This window comes from Eptatretus burgeri, chromosome 4 (genome assembly GCF_056783735.1).
Source record: "Eptatretus burgeri isolate ZD-2024b chromosome 4, Ebu_testis_v1, whole genome shotgun sequence".
NCBI classification, from domain to species: Eukaryota; Metazoa; Chordata; class Myxini; order Myxiniformes; family Myxinidae; genus Eptatretus; species Eptatretus burgeri.
This window is the reverse complement of record NC_140964.1, coordinates 133,317,852-133,338,821: the sequence shown is the minus strand read 5'-3', so window position 1 is coordinate 133,338,821 and position 20,970 is coordinate 133,317,852. Positions and strand designations below refer to the sequence as shown.

Genomic DNA, 20,970 nt, shown 5'->3' with positions numbered 1-20,970 from the left:
ATGTTAGTTTGAAAACCGAAAATACTAAAACCTTTTTCTCCAAAACCGCTTCACAGATCAATGTGAAACATGTTGTGTTACATGGAGCAATGGCAGTGAATCATAACTGAAAAGTTTTGCATCGCTTGCAATAGCGTTTTTCCAAAATATAATTTTTGTATATGTACCTTGAAACCAATGCGGCTGCCACACCACGTGACTGATGGTGTCATTTTGAAGTCAACTGTATGCAGCAAGGGCAGTGGATCATAACTGCAAAGTCAAGTGTTTAAAGGTTAAATGGTTTCAGAGAAATAATTGTTTAATTACTTCTTTAAAACCAATGTAACTGATGAGATCATTGTTAATTCTGATTGGACCTTCTCGACTGATGCGTCATCGTCACCTCCCAATGGTCTGGGTGGGAGGTGCCTGTTCAGTGTTCAGCTCTCCAATTGGAGGTTGCAGAGTCTGAGTGAGGCGGAGCCGCTGAGGCTGTTGTAGCATCTTCTTCATAACCAGCCGTGATCATGAGACGAGTTTGTGTTCCTCCTCTTCTTTACACAAATAAGCAAAGCGAGTGGGCAACCTCTTTTTGCCGACATAACATGGGGTCCGTGGAATAGATATATGTCGCTTCTCGTATTCGGAGATGCGTTACACTTCATCCTCAACTCAATATCTTGAATGCGTCCACATTATAATGTTCAGCACAGTTTGCAATCTCAATCAAATGCTGTCCAATAGCAGATGCATACGTTGTTGGTTTTGATGCTGGGACCTTCCTCCAAGCACGTACCGGCTGTATTCATTGACCAATTGTGTTTTTCCTGATGGACAAAGTGACGTGCTGTTTGATTTTTGTCAGTCAGAGTCTGGATAGCTCTGCCGACATAGCGAGCATCACACCAGCACTTGAACTCATAAATAATATTACTAAGTTTTGAGACGGGCAGAACATCCTTCTTAACTTCAGGAATCAGACGTCGAGAGGTGAAAATCACTCTTGGACTAATGGCCAGATAAGTGTTTGTGACGCATCTTTTGATTTGTTCCTCATATCTTTGCGACTTTTTCCCTTTCCAAGGAATCTTGATGTAGACCGGGCACTTTTCAGGACATCCATTCTCACTGAGGATGCCGGCAATCTTGTCCATCTCTGAATGAAGCTTGGAGTTGGAACATATCCTCTTAGCTCGACTCACTAATACATTGGTCAAACCAATCTTGTATCTCGTTGAACTAAAAGAGTCCCATCGAGTATACTGGCTGGTGAAAGTGGGCTTTCTATAGATGGACGTAGTAAACGATGATGCTGATCTCTCTTGGAGGATGTCCAGAAAGGGTAAGCAACTGGTGCATTCCAATTCCGTAGTGAACTCGAGTGCAGGATGAAGATAATTCAATTCATTCAACAAGCGGTCACAGACCTCACGAGATTCAAGCAGGCAAAATATGTCATCCACATATCTGTAGTATATGATGGGGGATTGTGTTACCTGCAACTTGGTCAACTTCTGCAGTTCTTGATAACCAACAAAGATGTTTGCTAACGTTGGGCCCAAAGGAGAGCCCATGGCCACCCCATCAATTTGGACGAACATAATGTTATTGAAGCTAAACTCGACACCTCTTGTAGCCATGTTCATCAATTCTACGAAGACAGATTCAGAAATGGGTGTATGCTCAAGTTCCATGTGATACAGCAAATGTGTGCATATATCGATGGTCTCTGTCAAAGGGACATTTGTGAACAGGCTATCAATGTCAACAGAACACAATTACATTCTCCAAACCTTATGGCATCAGCAAAAGTGAAAGAATCTTTGATGATGAATATGGAGACCGACTCGAGCGCTGGTTGTATATCTCTCCCAGCCATTTTGCGAGCTGATGCTGGACAGAGCCGACCATGGACAGGATTGGTCTCAGTGGAACATTCTGCTTGTGAACCTTCGGTGGACGATACATTCTCGGATGAAGAGAACCCACTGGCTTGATCCTCTTGTAATATTCCTTCGACAGTTCACCACGTTTATGCAGTTGGAGCAACCTCTTACCGATTTCATTCTCCAAGCGTGACGTACGGTCACGTGTGTCCACACTTCCCAGATGTCGAAACTTGGACTGATTCTGTAGAATAACCAACATTTTGTTCACGTAGTCCACCTGGTTTAAAATAACTACACCAAAGCATTTGTCAGGTTTACAGATGTGGATTTCAGGGTTTCTTCTGAAATTCTTCATGGCAGTTATGCATTCCCTTTGTAGAAGGTCCCAGAATCAATCCCAACATCGAGTGCATCTGCTCTTGGACAGCATTTGATTGAGAATGCAAACTGTGCTGAACATTATAATGTGGATGCATTCAAGATATTGAGTGGAGGACGAAGTGTAATGCATCTCCGAATACGAGAAGCGACATTTATCTATTCTACGGACCTCATGTTAAGTCGGCAAAAAGAGTTTGTCCACTCGCTTTGCTTATTTGTGCAAAGAAGAGGAACACCAACTGGTCTCGTGATCACGGATGGTTATGAAGAAGATTCTACAACAGCCTTAGCGGCTCCGCCTCAGACTCTACAACCTAATTTTGAAGAGCTGAACATGAAACGGGCTCCTCTCGCCTAGACCATTGGGAGGTGATGACGCATCAGGTGAGAACGTCCAATTAAAATTGACTTTGTTGATAGGCGTCTATTTGACAGATCATTGTGAAATAAAATATTTGTAGCAACAGGCGTGGATCAAAGTGTCGCATCGAAAGGCAAAGCAGTTTCAGAGAAAACATTTTTTTTTAATATGATCGACTCGGCATGGGGAATATTGGTTGAAAATTTCAACATCATCGGTCACATGGTCTCGCAGTCATGTTGGACAAAAAGCCTTATCCGATCAACACAGAAATCCAAAGACATGATCGGCCACCCATTCCGAATTTGATTTGATGAAGAGGACGTCGTGGGTCAGGTGTCCGAACAAAGCGATGTTGTATCGAAGCTGGGTGGCATAGGTTTTTTTTTTTCACCATCGAAATTTCCCGAAATTTTCATCATTGATGCGACTATTCATGTAGAATGTTTTTGTGATAACTATGGCATCATAGGTCACTTGGTATGGCAACCATGTTGGAAAAAAGGAAAAACTTTGGACCTCTGTATCTCCGAAACCACTCCATGGAAAAAATTGAAACTTGGCGTATGGAAAGTACTCCTCATGGGAAAGAAGGGTGGTTTTTTTTTTGACGATGTCATAGGTTGCTCCATTTGGACGTCATAATTCCATATGTCAAACGATTTATCCGATCAGTATGAAAAATTTTGAGGGTCATCGAGAAGGCTAAATTGTGATTGGGAAACAAATTGATTACGTCTTTGGTCATGTGGTTTGACAGCCATGTTGTTTTTAACATAAAACCTTCAAAAATCTTCTTCTCCGTAACGGCTGAACAGACCGAGGCAAAACTTTACAGGTATGATCACTTATCCTTGAGGAACATACATTCAAGCTCTCCACCTTTAACATCACAGGTCACATTGTTTGGCAGCTTTGATTTTTATTTTGAAGAATAAATATTTTAGAATCTTCTTCTGCAGGACGGCTTCACAGATCGAGGGGTAACTTCACTTACATATCCCCCAAGCCTTTAGGACACCAGGGTGTTCACAATAATTAAAAGGGCACATGGTCTGGCAGCCATATTGGTTTGAATGAAATTCTTTAAAAAAAATCTTTCTCTTGAACCGCTTTATCAATCGATGTGAAACGTCACAGTTATGATTGAGTCGACATGTGGAATATATGTTTCACATTTCAACCTGATCGGACGCACGGTCTGGCATGCAGAATTATTTAATATTTTACATCTGGGTTCATGGATTTAAATCAGACTTTGTACAAGTATGTATAATGATGTAATGATGTGGGCGGAGGCATATCTGGTGATATTGAAGGATGTTGTTCTCCTTTTTTCATCGTCACTTTTGGGCAAAGTGTTAATCATGTGTCTACATCCTGTATACAGTGATATATATATATATATATATATATATATATATATATATATATATATATATATATATATATATATATATATATATATATATATATATATATACTGTACATGGCCAAACAGAGTGTCTGCAAATTACCAATCCAAATTCAAACTATAATGATAAAATAACGAAATTCGTTCCAATGATGTAATTTGCTGCATGTGAAGGAACGTTTCTCAAAGTTTTATTCTGAATATTTGCCGAGATAATTATTTATCATCTGCATGACACTTATATGTGACACAAGTAATATGTCGAGGTGATACTCAATCTCCTTCCAGGTTTGATTCAGTATTCCTGCATTTGTGGTCTTCATTGCAGTCCTAATCCTCTTCCTCAGATTCTCAATATTGGTAACCCTCTTTTTGAACAGTGTCATTCAAATAACCTCATTGAAAAAAAAATCCAAATGGTTTATGTGTGGCGGACATGGTTGCCACAGAATCACACGATCATGCCATATGTAGTGTGTTTTGAGGATGTCACGCACGATCTGACTCCAGTGTGGGGAGCTCCGTCCTGTTGGTAAATGACCTCCAATTGCAAGTCCAACAATTATGGGAGTACAAAGTTCTCCAACATAACCTGCTAATTGCTGGACTTCATAGTGGCTTCAGCCAGAGAAGAATGGCCCAATGATTTGGTCATGTATTCGGCCACACCACGCGCATTAACCTTTGGGCCGTCATGCTCAATTTCACCGACCTCGTGGGGAGTCTCAGAGCCTCAAATCCTGACAATATGTTTGTTAACCTTCCCCGAAATGTTGAAAGTTGACTTGTCTGAGAAGAGCAAACTTCTTTGGAATCACTGTTTTTTTTTCTGGGGATAACTGCATGCTTTGCTTCTCCAAAGTACAAGTTACAATTAACATGATGCATCTCATTTTACCTTTGCCAAGTGTTCACCTGCACTTACCCAAACCCCACTCCCTCCTGTGCCCCCTTTATCTTTTCCTCAATCAACGGGTTACGTGATTGAACGTCATAGACAGCAGGTGTTTAGTTTGCAAAACTGACATTACTTAGGGTTGTACTCGTGTTATTGGTGACAAAATTGATCATCATGAACACATTTGGCCTTGTGGTCAAGCACATCATACAGGTTCTTGAAATTTTGTGTAATCCACAAATGCAAGTCTTGTTACCAATTATCCATAACCACAATACCTAATATTTCCTCATGGCAATAACCTCAATGCCCAGTGATACCTAACATACATAACCATTGTCTAATTTTGCTGAACAGCCATAACCACAATGCCTATAATGCTGCCTCGCAGCCACAACTGCAATGACAGGAATTTTAATCGTTTTTCTTGGTCTCATTTTATGTTTTGAATTTAATGAAACAGACTATACGTTCGTAATATTGAGGTTTATTAATTTTTATAATATCAAAATTAATTGATTATATCTATAAGTTCGTCTGAGAAAAAATATACATAAAAATGAAAATCCATTAAACGTTTTGAAGCTTAATGCTGTATGATAACTGTGCAAAATAATCTCTAAAGAATAATGTTCAACACAAACCAATGCAGAAACAATTTGGAGGATAGCATCGACAATCATGTGCTCCTTCTTCCTTCTCTCATTACTTTTCCTCCTCTTTTTCAGTGTGTGTTCATGCATGAAATGTTGTGCTTCGCAGAATGTCTAAAGTTTGAGTAGGTTGAAGTGGATAATGCCTTTTGAACATCCTTATCTCCTCTCTACAAACCAGGGTAACTGAGACGACCGGATTGCACAAAGAGGACGATTTCGACGAGAACTTCCGTGTCTTATATTTGCAGGTGAGCTTTTCTTTCACCAACAAGAAAATGCTTTGGGAACCCCACCCCAAGCAACTCCTCAGCTGCACAAGTAATTATTAACACTTATGAAAAGAGAAGGAATGATGAAGTATAGTTTTCAATTTTATTTGGACACCCACAACCTATGTCCTTCATTCCCCTTCTTGCAAGAAACTAGGATTCATTAAATCAACGGGCTGAACGAATTAACTCGAGCTGAAATCAAACAAACTGAACTCAACAAAAATAGTTTGTTAATTCGTTAATTAATTAATTAATCGGTGCCATTCTGGTGCTGCACTCGCTCTGCTGTGCCAGCTGGTGGTGCCACACCGTGAAGCACATCCCTTTTGGAGGGATCATTATGAAGAAAGTAGGGTTTGCAAATCTTGCATGAATATCAAGAAGACTAAATGATATATATATATGTATTTTTTGCATTGATAACAAATATGAATAACGAGAAGGGTACTCTTTGATGTTGCAATGTCACCAGATATGCCTCTACCCACATAAAATAATATGTCTGCCGAACCACATTACTGATGACATCATCAATTCTTCCCCCCCCCCCGCCCCCATTCAATTTAGCCTGAGATGACCCTCAAAAAATTTCATGCTGATTGGATAAAGCATTTGATGTCTGCAATTATGACATCATAACAAAGCCACCTATGACATCATCCCCAAAAAATAATCACACTTGTTTCCCATGGGGGCTAATTGACGTGCACCAGTTTCAATTTTTTCCATAGAGCGGTTTTGGATATACAGAGTTTCAAAGTTTTTCCTGTTTTTCCAACAAAGCTGCCACACCACATGATCTATGACGTCATTATTATCATTAAAACATTCTACATGAGTAGTCACTACTATGGTGAAAAATTCATGTCAATCGGACAAGCGGTTGCAGAGAGTACAGAGAAAATTTGCATGGACGGACGGACAACTCAAAAACAATGCCTCCGGTGACTTTGTCAGCAGAGGCCTTCAAAGGACATTTCTAAACAATAGACAAATTAATAAAGGAAGTCGTTTCACAATGCAACACGTTCAGACTTTTCATCACCGAGACCACTCACATTAAGCCGCTGTCACACCTTGACGTTTTATCCAGCGTATGCCGACGAATGAAAAATTTGCCGAATACGCTGGCACACGTCGAATACGTTATGGGTAAGTTTTGTATACGTTAAGAGCACGCTGGCATACGTCATAGTACGTCGACAAATTTTAAGCATGCTGAAAATTTTTCGACGTGTGCCAGCGTATGACGCACAGGTTCCGCATACGCTGGCCATAAGTTGTAGGCACGTTACGCGATCGTTGACACACGTCGACACACGTTACTTGTAAGTTACTCATAAGTCGAAACACGTCGAGGAAATATTTTGCGTACCAGAAACTTATTATAACCTATGAGTCATGTGCTTTGAACCTATGAGTAACGTGCTTTGAACCTATGTGTAACGTATCTCCAACGCATATTGACGTATGTAGACGTATTTGACGTCTTCCAGACGACCAGAGAACTTAATGAACGTGTTACGAACTTACAGCTACTGTATAATGGCGTATTGGCAGCGTTTCGGGGAATTGGTATATAAAAATGGGGTTCACACAGGAGGAACTTGTCAGTGTTCCAGACTCCCTGTTTTTTTTTTTTTTCGGCATGACGGTGATGTTGACACTTCGATTTCTAGTGCGGTTATGATTTAAATCGTTGAGCGGCAGCCTATTAATTATATTATATTATAACCTCACTGGAAATCGAAGTGTCAACATCACCGTCATGCCGAAGAAAAAAAAAACATGGAGTCTGGAACACCGACGCTAAACATTACCTCGACGTTTTTCGACTTATGAGTGACTTACAAGTAACGTATGTCGACGTGTGTCAACGATCGCGTAACGTGCCTGCAACTTATGGCCAGCGTATGCGGAACGTGTGCATCATACGCTGGCATACGTCGAAAATTTTTTGAGCATGTTAAAATTTGTCAACAAGCTCGGCGTACTACATTGTATGCCAGCATACGACAACGTCTGCCAGTGTGCTCTTAACGTATGCAAAACTTACCCATAACGTATTCGACGTGTGCCAGCGTTTTAGACAAATTTTTCATTTGTCGGCAGACGCTGGCTAAATCGTCAAGGTGTGACAGCGGCTTTACAGGTTCAAATGAAATGAATGAGGTGATCTGCAGCATTGCCATGATAATGATGATACATAATGAAGGAAAGCCAATCAAATGCAATCCTGGAAGGAGAGAATGCTCCAGGATGATGGATTTTCAGATGTTGAACCCACGTGGTCTGGAATTCTTGCTGAATTTGATTTAACAATGTGAGCGTAGAACATATGGAGATTTAAAACAATGATTCACTGCCCTAGGCTTTTCTTTCTGTCGTTTTGTTTTCCGGAGAGAGAGGAAGGTCGAAAGGGGGAGCACGACTAACCTCTGACTGTGAATTTCCATCCATGCATAATGATTTGTCTTTGGAGGAAAGTTTTAGGGATGCTAATCATTCAGACCAATCGAGCATGTCCTTTCCTGGCAGACAATGAGTGAGCCGGTGTTCAAGAACATCGCTGCACACAGCACAGAGAAGCCACAGCAGATTGCCGACGCAGCCGGAGATTCAATCGGTTCGAGGCAGCACCATGTGAGCCAGTCACGCTCGTACCACAATGGAAAGGAACGGTATTCATGTCGGTAAGGACTGCTCCGCATACGTTCAGTATGAAGAATATGAGCACCCAAGAAGTGTGACGTACACCATATCCACGATAATCAAAAAGCAATACACCATCTGTGAATGCGGCATGAAATCTTTTGACTTTTGTGTTTACCGTCAACAACTATCTATCCCGATGAAGGCCAAAAAAGAGGTTTGTGCAAATTCTGCAAAGAGATAAAATGTGATTTGAGAAGGCAAAAAGCTTTTCAATGGCAGAATAGAAATGAAAATAATATTTGCCGAATCAATTCTGTACTTTTTTTCAGAAGAATTTTTTTTTTTTGAATTGTATGGTAAAAAAAAAAAATATTGGTGTGTGTTTTTGTGTGTGTTTGACTTGTAAGCAATCCTAAACTGCTGGACGGAATGAGTTGAACTTTGGTGGTTGTACTTGGGGTGTGCCCAGGAAGGTTTTAGGCATGAAAACAAATTCATCGTCACGGGGGTCCAGGAGGGTAGAGGCGATACATATTCTCTATATAGAGGTGTATTGCATAGCGCCACACTTGGTGGAAGAGGGTATTACAAGTCCCAATGGTTTACGGTATTCTAATAATATCTCTTTATGAAAACCTTATATGATCAATAAACCATTTGGCCAATTTACATGCGTGCTCTGTATTTTATGAACTCCGAAAGCGTCCTAAACTCCAAAAGAAAAAAACAAGTTGAAAAGTCCTGGCTGTATGCTGGGAGAGCGTTGGAAGCTCTACCAGGTTGGGATGGCCACCTCCAACTTGGATTTTTCATTTTATGTTAAATTGAGGAATTATCACAAGTGGGCAAATTATCATACCTGCTAATCCACTCCTACATCAATGGACAAAATAACTTGAATCATGAATGTTTTCGCTGAAAAATAAATACAACTCTTGTAAGTTGTACGAATCATCGTAAAATATTGTTACGGATCTGGAAACCATTTGCATTCAACATACAGATGTCCCAAAAGTCAGTTATGTCGTTAAGTATGTGTGTAGTCAGATCCCCTTCCTTTTGTCTAGTGGGAGAATCAAAGGCATGCGTTGCGATTTCTTTTAGTTAGGTTATTACATCTAACAAGCCATCTAACAACCATCCCATCTGCATGACCCTTCGGCCCATCACGATCCACCACCAACCAGCTGCCTTCTCGCACCCTGACGTGCCAAGGCAAGATCTCGCGGTTCCGGTTTATCAGCTCCCACAAACGTTGTAACTCTTTTCACGACGACCTTTGCCACATTGATACTGTTACTCAACAAGTACGAACCCATGTGGAAGAGTGGGTGGGGTTTCCCAGCAGGGACCGAAACTCTGCCCAGGAAGGGCGAGTCCATGGGAGCCTGCCCAATCAGGGCAGGGAGTGAGGTCTGTTCGAGCGAGCCCCGCCCCGTTAAGGGAGGTCCATAAATTCCCGAGCACTCTCTGAGAGGTAGTGTTTTTGGGGTTGTTACGAAGGTTGTTCGGAGGTTTTCGACAGGGTTGTTGTTGAGCGTGCAGTTCTTTTGAAGCGGAGGGTTGAGCAGAAGGTCGTGAAGGCGCGAGCATGTTTCTGCTGGCCCTCGACAAGGAAAGGAAAGAACGACCCTGACCACCCTTCCGTGGACCCCGCTATTCACCACCCGAGCTCCGCAACAAACCACGAGTCCCACACGTGTGACTGGGGACCAAACAAACGACCTTTGTCTGGTGCCGCATCGCAGAGCACCCCCTTCCTCCGACGGTCAGGTACCCAGCTGGACTCTGACCCCCAGCTCGTCTCTCTCCTCGGCTGTTACTTTCTTTTGTGTGTGTGTCTGTGTGTGGGTCCGTCTTTTAAGTAGAACTGAATAAGTGTTTTTGGAACATTGGAAATACTTCTTGCATATTCGCGTGAAGTCTTGCTTTGTGTCTTCTATTTACTGTGAATAAATCATCACAGAAATGTTCCCAGTCCATTTCCATCCCTTCTTGCATTGGTCCAGCTTGGTTCGTATCTGAGTTTAGGCGGGGTTTTATCCCCAGTAATCAGACAATTGTAGCCGGGACGTCCGAGGCAGGCCCGCTCAACTGCATCCGAGCCGGAAAGGTTGGTGGCAGAGTGGTAGTCGGTCGGTGTAATTTTACCGCTACCAGTGGAATGAATCCGGTTCGGCCAGGCGTTCCGAGGGCGTGGATCCCCGGTCGCCAAGACCGCGTTGTTTCTTAGGTACATTCAATATAGATAAAATAACCCTACGCCATGCAGTCGAGATATTGGCGTTCCACGGTCAGTTAAACGACCCCCGGCTCGCGGAGTTATCCAAGCGACGGCCTCCAATTCCGGGGAGTTTGATGGGAGATGACACAAGCTTTCCCCACCTCATGCTCGTTCTCACCACCGACCCCCGGCCCGCAACAATATGTCAATCATCTATGTTATAGCATGAAAGCTATAGGCATCGTAGATGTGTGGGGAATGTGAAATAAACAGAATGTTGATTGAGGTAAGGTAACCACTGTGGGAAGCAAGAAGACATGGACGTTTCATACATTCACCCATCATTGGAGCAAAAGAGCACTCGTGTACACCTCGTTTGCTTCGACTCGAGGTGAACACCCAAAACGTCAGCTTTTCCTTGCTTCCCACAGTGGTTATCTCACCTCGATGAACGTCCTGTTGATTTCATCCGTCGTTCTTCCCGTCTGTTCACTGATGCAGATCGGCATGAGCCTTCACCAGCAAGACTAGTTCTTCTTCCTCCAGCCTTTTTTAAATAAAGGTGTTGAGGCTCAGGGAAGAACAGAAATTATTTTAAGGTATTTAGATCAATTATCTCTTCGAATAATAAATCACACCTTTTGAATAACCCCCAGTCTTTCAAGCATTGTTTTAAGTTTCAACAATGTAAGTTTACAAACCATGTAGTAAAATGCCCCCCCCCACCCTCCCAAAGATTCTCGGAGTAGAGGAGTGAAATATGGAAATAAGGAAGCCAGGGAGAGCTAAATAAGGAAGTAAGGAAAGCTGCAAGGAAGGGCTACATATTAAAAGATGCAAGTTCAGTGAACTGATAGTGTGGTTGTGGAGAGCATGCAAACAGGAAATGCATGTCTTGACTAGACCGGCCCTTGGTAGACCACATACCGCCACCAGGGTGAACACATTACGTTTTGTATCCCATTGATAGGTCGGATCTGCATCCGGACCTGAACCAAAATCGAATTGTTCTTGTCGCCTTCCAAACTCATCCACCTCGTTTTGTAATAATCCGTCCATAACTTTTTGAGATATCATGGTCTATGTTATTTCCGGCCCTCTCTCTCAATGGTGAAGAATCACTTAAAAAAAAAATTATTCTTGTGTCCGGATTCGGATCGTCATCCAAATCGAATCAATTTGGTCTTGTCGCAAACCCAACGTGTCCACGAAGTTTTGTCCAAATATATCCGTAACTTTTTGAAATAGTGTTCACAAACAGACAAACGGGTGAAAACATAACGTCCATCCACCTTTGGTGGAAGAGGTAACAAGGTGAGCTTCAGTAAAAATGGTAAGATGTATAAGATGTAACACTAGTAGAGGCTACCTGGTGCTGCAAGGGTGAGGGGGGGGGCATAGGGAGCTACCTGAGATGGCATGGTGAGCTTTTCCCTGGTTTTGGCTGTGATGGAGTAACAAACAAACACAAAAAACATTCAAGATTTCCACATTCCCTACATGAGCCATTACCCCAACATAGTGTTGTTTTTTTTTTTTCCGGGTGCAGTGCCTTGTGGCTGGTAGTGGTGGTGGGGGGGGGGAGTGCAGGTGTTGTACTCATAATCTGACCCGGGGTACTCCCAGAATGTTTGCAAAATTTTGCTGATTGATGGAGCCATTATTTTTTTTCTATGCTTTCCAGACGTACACACAATTCATCCAGAGAATTTCCTTGTGGGGGGTTTTTGGCGCCCTTGACTTGAACCTGGGTACCCCCAGCACTGTGCAAAATTTGGTGGAGATTGGCCGAGCTGTTTTTTTGTTGTATTATTTTCAGAACTCCACAAACATACATCCAGAGAGTTTCATTGAAGGGGGAGGGATTTAGTTGGGGATGTAACAGGGTTACAGGGATGACTCATCATTCAGAGGATTTATGACCCGGTTGAGAGGCCACAAACATTTCGACAATGGGAAATGATTGTCCATTACACTTGAAATGATTATTTGTTGATACAAATATGTTATAAAGTGCAGTAAGTACCGATGTTTGTTTGGCTCAGATTTTGTGGAAAGATTTTCCCAAGATCTGCAAACTTGACTCGCCATCTCCGCACACATACGGGTGAACAGCCGTACAGGTATGACTGTGTAAAGGTGTCATTGGGGATGGGTGGGTTTCCATCCTGGTTATGGTATTCTTCTTCTTATTCTCCTCCTCTTCCCTTTATAAGGGGTGAGGCCCAATGGCACTAAGCTTCTCCACTGCCTTGACCACGATACTCCTCCACCTTCCTCTGTCCTCAGCCAACTCTCTCCACTCTTCAACTACTCTTACCGAACTGATATCCTTCCCCACACAATCCTCCCATCTCAACCATGCTCGACCTCCTTTTCTCCTACCTTGCTCCCTCAACCTCTCCGCTCTCTTTGCCATTGTCTCTTCCCACATCGGTACCAAGTGTCCAGCTCATCTCAACAGGCATTTGACCAACCTCCTCGTCAAGCTCATCTGCACACCAAGCTCCTCCCCTCATTCATCCATCCTCCTTCTATCCACCTTCTTCATTCCCACAATCCGCCTGACCCTGTTGTTTTCGCAAACCTGCAGCCTCTGTTGTTGTGTCTCTGTCAGTGCCACAATTTCCAGACCGTAAAGGTCGCCGGCATTACGCATGACGTTCGAATATTCCCTTTCAATTTCCTTGATATCATTATCTGCCATTACTCCCTCCACCACCATCCTCCATGCATTCGCACCCTGCCCACTCTCCACCACAACAGCCACATCGTCCGCATACAGCATCCTCCCCTTACTACCCCTCAAGCTCACCTTCCTGCTCATCAGCTCCATCCCCATGATAAACATGAGTGGGCTGAGAGCTCTTCCCTGCCTCAAACCAATGTTCATGCCAAACTCAGACATCCAAGAACCAACTAAAAACTCTTCCCTTTGTTCCCTTGTACATCCCTTCCACCAACCTAACTTCTGCATCCAGCAAAGGACCATTTTTAAATATTTGGTGACCCCCCCTCCTCCCCCCAAAAAAACAAGGTTTGGATCAGCCTATTTGACATTTCCACCATAGTCCTGCAACCCCAAGTTAAAATCCCATATTCTGTGTTGTTTTGCAATGGTGTACCACGTGGAGAAGCGAAATACGTGCATGTTCTTGTATGAACCACAGATACTGTCGATACCGTAGATAAAATGGACTTGTCATTTTTCCGTTTGCCTGCACCTCCACGCAGGTGCACATACTGTGACCGCTCCTTCAGCATCTCATCCAACTTGCAGCGACACATCCGCAACATTCACAACAAGGAGCGACCTTTCCGCTGTTTGTTGTGCACCCGCTGTTTTGGACAGCAAACAAACCTGGAACGGCACTTGCGGAAGCATGCCCAACCCACGGGTGGCATCCTGGATCCCTCGGCATGCGGTGGGCCACGAGCCAACACTCCACCGTCCACAATACCTATCTCTGCGATTATTTCCTTTTCTCTTCCAAAATAACACTTCATTGTGGTCTTTGTGGGCATGTACAAATGATACGCGCAAACAGTGGGATTTTGAGCCTCAGCACCACTCCACGTGTACACAATATGTATGTGACGTCATTCACCATTGTGTAGAAGAAGCACAACGTCTATGAATGTAATGGAGCCAACAAAAACCATGCAATGCAATCCTGTCCCACATTCATCGATCCGCCAGGGCAAAGCTCAAAGCGGGGGTGGGGAAACAAAGGCCATTTGATAATCGCCTGCAGGGAATTCTGATTTTATATCTACAAGGGCTGAGTGCATAACTGGATCACCATAATCTTCTTCTTCTTCTTCTTCTTCTTCTTTCGGCTGCTCCCGTTAGGGGTCGCCACAGCGGATCATCCGTATGATCCGCATAGTGATTTGGCACAGGTTTTACGCCGGATGTCCTTCCTGACGCAACCCTGGTCGCCTCTTACGACACAGGGATATGGTACACCTATTTTAACCGGGGTATACACCGGCCCAGTATACTGGTACTCGTTTCGCCAACCTCGGAAGGATGACAAGCTGAGTCAACCCCCTGGTGTATTAATTCAGTGGCCCAACGGGGCTTGAACTCAGGACCTTTTGGATCCCAAGCCGCTGCCCTAACCACTGCGCCAACACCAGGCTCAACTGGATCACCATAATAAGTAAATAAAAACCAACGACAATACCACCAGTGAAGGCCTATTGAATCCCCTATGTTGATGTTTCAAAGTTTTTGCACATCGGTTCCCTGACACCATTTAATCTGTTTTGAACAAGAAGGCAAGATGGCCGAGTCCGAGTGGAATCGGACAAGTCCTCGCCTCTTGATAGTTGGGTTTTGTTTTCGATTCTTGATGGACTTGGAACCAATTGGAATTACTTTGGTCCAACTATCAGCACGTGCTTCACCGTGAACAGCCCAAAGATCTTCCCATGAGGAGGATGTAATGGGACCTTTAAAATCCACATTTCAGAAGGAACACCCGGCATAACATCCTTCCATAGGGACGTTAAGCCGGCTGTTCTGTCCCATTGTCATCCTTTTCAACAGCAGGCCTGTTGGGCTAGTACTATGGAAATTGTCAAATGTCTTCATATGGTTGACTTATGTGCCTCCATAGAACCCTTTCTGGGTTGTGACTGCTACAGCAGTCCCTTGGGACCACCATGAAAAGTAAGCTTTTGATGGGAGATTAATATCTCAGATTTTAAAAGATTGGTTCAAAAAAATGGAGGAAGATGAGAACAACATTTGGGAGAGCGCATACCTCTGCCAGGCTGAACAATTTACGTGATGTATCCCACTCGTAGGCCGTTTCTGGATCTGGATGGGGATCTTCACCGAAATCAAATGAAATCCATTCGTTCTTGTCACACACACACACACACACACACACACACACACACACACACACACACACACACACACACACACACACACACACACACACACACACACACACACACACACACACCCTGTCCACCAAGTTTTGTCCAAATGAGTCCATAAATTTTTTGAGATATCTTGCTCACAGACAAACAGGGGTGAAAACATAACATCAGTCCACCTTTGGTGGTGGAGATAAAAACTCCTCAAATTGACCCCATGTCCACTAACTTGAAGAATGTCTTCTTTTGCTGTTTTCCAGGTCTTCTTCCTTCCATTCCAACGTGCTTACAATTCGGCGGAACACCCGCCGGGAAGGATCTGGAGCAGACCCGGCCAATTCTGGTGCTGAAAAATCACGCTAAGGAGGACCGGACACCTTGATTTCAAGAAGTCAGACCGCCCATCTGAGAACTTCATCCGTAGTGAGCTGGAATATAAGAAGGAAGATAATACCTGTAAAATGGGACTATCAAAGACACCACCTTGCCGCAATAGGTACAACAGTCAATCGCGATGCGACAACCGCCCCCGATAAATATAGTCTAATGATCTAAACCGCAAAATTCATACAATTTGGATATGGACGAACAGTGCGCTTCTTGCATTACCTTGAAAGTTTTCGACCAATCAATCGTCAGTGTAACTCTCTATTTATTATGTAATTTTCATAAACAAAAACTCCACATATCTGTACATTATTATCAGTTCGTCGTTTTTGCCTTTTTTATTAAAATTTTTTTTTTTTTTTTCCAAATGGCAGGATGATAAAAATTGTGCAATAAAATATTTGACCCATTCATTGCCGGCAAAGAAAAAGTGCACTCTATTGGAAATTGCCTCCCATTGTAAGTAAGCAGGGCTAAAACGTCCTGGATTTTTAAAAAAAACTTTTCACAGACTGTTCATAGCGTGTTCCATTTTCACATCTCACAAAGTGGAATCGGTGCAGGACTGCTTCATTGCCACTGTATATGCAAATACTTTTCATTATTAAATACTCCTCCGAGGGATGCTGATGCGGTTGCTTCTTTTAAAATGATTGGTCGTTTGTGAATACTAAAAAGTGATTTGTGGATGAGATTACCGAGCTGTAATTATTGGTTGCTGCTTACACACACACACATACACACACACACACACACACACACACACACACACACACACACACACACACACACACACACACACACACACACACACACACACACACACACACACACACACACACACACACACACACCAACTGCATTCATTACCATGAGCTAAGAATCCCCTGTATTACGATTCACAGCCCTCTCAATTATGAGATGCATCCATCAGCAGCCAAGAAGACTTTTACTCTGCACGCACGAGAAGCACAAAGTCGGGTTAAGCAATCGGTTCAATCCGTCTGTCGACAGACGTCGGTCTGTGATCGAGGAACAACTTCATCTCAATTTGATCTTACATTTTCAATACTGCAGAACATGAATTGGAACATGAATGGGAACACGAACCTGCAGTTCATCAGTACTTTGGCTCTGAATTTGGTGAATTCCACTAAATCTCGTCCCGATCTCGTGTGCACACGTAACAAGATATATATATATATATATATATATATATATATATATATATATATATATATATATATATATATATATATATATATAGTTTTTACTCTGTATGCCTGTCTGGCAATCAAACAAGGTTGAAAATTATTCCAACAGGAAACTTTTACTGATTTTAGGGTCATAAAGGACACAAACAACAGGCACGAAGAACTAATTTAAAGGGCAGGTTTTGGGTCGCTGATGACTTCGCGTGATTCGAAGGTTGTAATCGCATTAATAACAATTAATCGTTGTGCATTTATTTTCTTACATTTGAAACTCAAAATATGCTAAAATTAACTTTTAAGTCAAAACTTTTGTCAGTGATCGAAAAACAGACCGGAAGTTACCGAAGATGCTATGACGTCACGTTCTCCGAAAACTTCGTGAACATTCGGAAACGGCGCGTGAACAATGGCGAGATGCGAATCGGAGAGTGATTTCAGCGGCGATGAAATTGGGCGTTTTCATTCCGATATTGCTCAGGACGAGTCGGAGGATGATGGGAATTTATACTATGATGGAGCACTGAGTGCTCACAGCACAGTGGCGAGTGTCGGGTGTGTGAGGAACGTTCTCCTCTGTGTCCTCAACGAGGCTCTCTTTACCCACACCACTCACTGGTCCACATTGATCTCTCACCAACTGCTCAAGAAACATGTGCAAACTATTACACATCAAATATCAGTGCCATCGGAATTGAATTGAAATATAATTTGCAACATCTCAGACCGTCCATTTGTCAGCACTCACCCTGGCACATGTGAGCTTATCCACAGCACGTCGTCACTTCTTCCCAGCCACCTTGTCAGTATTCTGAGGAGAGTTTCCTCGCTTGAGAGGTGACACAGGGTGAGAAGATGGAGCAGGAGCCAGCTGAGAAGGAGAAGGCTGAATGGTGGGCACAGCGTCACGCTTGTTTTGAAACCGAGCTCACTCATTGCGTTGCCTTCGTAATCCTCGGCTGTGAAATGGTCACCACAAATGACAAGTCTATCCAAAGGGTCCTCTTTACCCATTTTCTTTGGGGGGAAAATTCGCCCGTTTTGTTTGTACAAATCTTATCCACTGCCGGCGAATGTTCGATTCCTTCGGGAATCGGTGGGAGCGATTTACTCGTTTCCCAGCCATTTTCGCAAAACATGACGACACACGTACGAGGCATGATGTACAAATATCCAAATAACTTTGTTCTACAATAATTCAAAATAAAAAAAAGGATAATATAGACAGTTGCGAGCTCAAAAAAGTGAAAGAACGGCCCGAAGAACTGGACACTTCTTCATTGAGCGAGTGAGCGTCCGCTTTGTTTTGGAGAACGTGACGTCACCATCCATATATGGGCACGCGGCTGTTGTTTTTTTCAACAGCCTCGAGAAATAACAACTTCAGAGTTACATTTCATTAATTTTCCCAATAGTTAGGCAACCACAATAGTTTGCATCAAACTATTTAATGCACATATAATCATATTGATAAATTTTCAGAACATGTTTGGTGACCCGCAACCTGCTCTTTTAACGTGTTAGATACGGAAACTTCGGAAAAAGTTAGTTTTTATTATTTTTCTAACACCTTCAAAATATTTATTTTATTTCAATTGAGTTATAAACTTGAATACTGCAGAACACAAATCGTCTTCTTGATACTTCCAAAAACCCCCAATTTTAGCAGCACTTGGACAAAATATTAAACCATTGTACGCCATCTCAACGAATCGAATTTGATGCTCGCGCTCTCGCGCAAAAGTTCTCCCAGTACTAAAAAAAAAAAAAAAGAACATGCAATTCAAGAGGTACATGCTTAACCATCACATGACGTTAAAACCGGTGAGATGTATGACCAGTACGGAACACTTGCACAATCTTGCTGAAGGGGGTCGTCCATTTCTAAAAGGAGAAACGTCCGTCTGTCCATCGGGTCCGTCCGTGTGTGTATGCATTACGCTTCATTGTAAAAGGGTTCCTGTGGTCATAGAATAATAAGAAAGGTACCGTTGGAAATTTAATCATCGATTTACTTCGAACAAAAATTAGTGTCCATTTAATCATAAGATTCCTGTTTTTGAAAGCCCATCTTTCCGGTTTTGAAGAAGAACCGGGAATGGGAGCATCATGCGGCGGATCCAATGGGAACTTTTATGATTATGTGATCGCAAGAATCTTTTCGAAGGGCCCCGAAGGAGCACACAAAATTATGTACAGTAATATTTCTCGAAGAAATAGAAAAAAAAATATAAAAGTACACGGATGAAGCGCACGAACAATAGCAATCACAGCCACCACGACAGCAGCAACAACAAAGTACGTGTTATGAAAAATCCTTTTTTCGCTTGTTTGCCTCTGAAATTCACAGATAGACATGCAATATGCTTGTGATGTACAACATGCTGTATATTTATTAAACCCATTAGTGAAGCGATGGGTAGGCATGCCTATTGATCATAGAATCACACCAGAGGAGCTTCCTAGATACCACCTCGTGTTTAGCGTCAGTGACACTAAGGAGGGGGAAAGACTGCTCTTCTTCTTTGTTTGCTTGCAAAGTCTAGGCATGTGGAAGAACGAGAAGACAGAATGGATCAGGAGGCAACAGTGAAAAAGGAACAGTAGAAATAGTGGGGGAGGGGAGGGCAGTAACTGCAGGGTTGCATGACAAAATAGAAGGATACTTGGACAAATGATGGGTGTGGGGAGGAAGGGCAGGATGCACGGAAAGGTCAAGATGGATACATAAGCAAACTCTCAGGAAGGAAAAGCTGGATATTTGAGGTGGAAATTTTTGAAATTGATATTTGAGGTGGGAAATGAAATTTGAAAAAATTTTTGAAAAGCTGGATATTTGAAAAAAATGAGGTGGGCTTGGGGGTGGTGAGCAGGGGTAGAAAGAGTCATGGTTTTGAATGTGGATGTTTTGAGATGGGGGTGAACAGTGTGAGGTTTGTCAGGATTGAAAATCATATTCCCAGTGTTTGGCCAGCTCATGGTTCTATCAAGGTCTGAAGAGAGGGAAGAGGTTGCAGCTTGCCTGTCTGAAGGATGAGGGTGTCACGGCAGAGGGTGGAGTCATCAGCACATTGATAAAGTGGATTTTTCATTTCGGAATCATTTCGGAAGATCAGGAATAGACCTGGGCCCAGAATGCTGCCTTGGGACACACCAGCATTAACAGGGAGAGGAGATTAAAGGGTTCTATTGAGTGCTACACATTGTGTACGAAAGTAGAGGAAGTCCGTAAGCCATGTGTTGAGTTGGTCTTGGATTCCATAGGCAGAGAGATTGGAGATTAAGGTGGGATGCAAGTCTGTATCAAAATCATGAGATATGTCCAGAGAGATGGCCCTGATCTCATGTCTGGCATTAAGGGCCTCCATTTAATTGTCAGGTGAGTAGAAGCAGCATGTCCAAGGTGGAGTGACCTGGTCTGAAACCAAATTGTTTTATCTGAGATGAGGCTGTTGGAGAAAGGGTATGATTTTATGTCAACAGCGATGATGGATTCCATGACCTTGCTGATGATTTGAAGTAAGCTCAGAGGTCTGTAATTGTGGGGAACAGTTTTTGGACCTTTTTATGTCGTCCAGTAATGGTGGCTGATTTTGAAACAGATGGAAGATGACCAAGGGCAGAAAGGTGAAAAGAGCAGAAAGAGGAAGTGCAAGAGCAGCAGGGCAGATTTTAGGACAACAGAGCAGGTTTTAGGACAACAGAGCAGGTTTTAGGACTACAGAGCAAGTTTTAGGACAACAGAGT

General features: G+C 42.8%; 1 protein-coding gene across 5 annotated transcripts in view; it reads left to right on the top strand.

Annotated features, from left to right (window-relative positions):
• LOC147029158 (uncharacterized) overlaps positions 1-16,648 on the top strand; it is a 117,491-nt gene extending 100,843 nt beyond the window's left edge. For 4 of the 5 annotated variants that reach the window (XM_085876267.1, XM_085876266.1, XM_085876268.1 and 1 more), the window contains 5 exons: positions 5,760-5,829; positions 8,392-8,546; positions 12,778-12,855; positions 13,967-14,157; positions 15,886-16,648. In XM_085876267.1, coding sequence (XP_085732393.1) covers positions 5,760-5,829; positions 8,392-8,546; positions 12,778-12,855; positions 13,967-14,157; positions 15,886-16,007 — 616 coding nt within the window. In that variant the 3' untranslated portion in view covers positions 16,008-16,648. The remainder of the gene's footprint in view (positions 1-5,759; positions 5,830-8,391; positions 8,547-12,777; positions 12,856-13,966; positions 14,158-15,885) is intronic. The other variant, XM_085876270.1, reaches the window with a different exon arrangement.
• Positions 16,649-20,970: the final 4,322 nt, after the last annotated feature.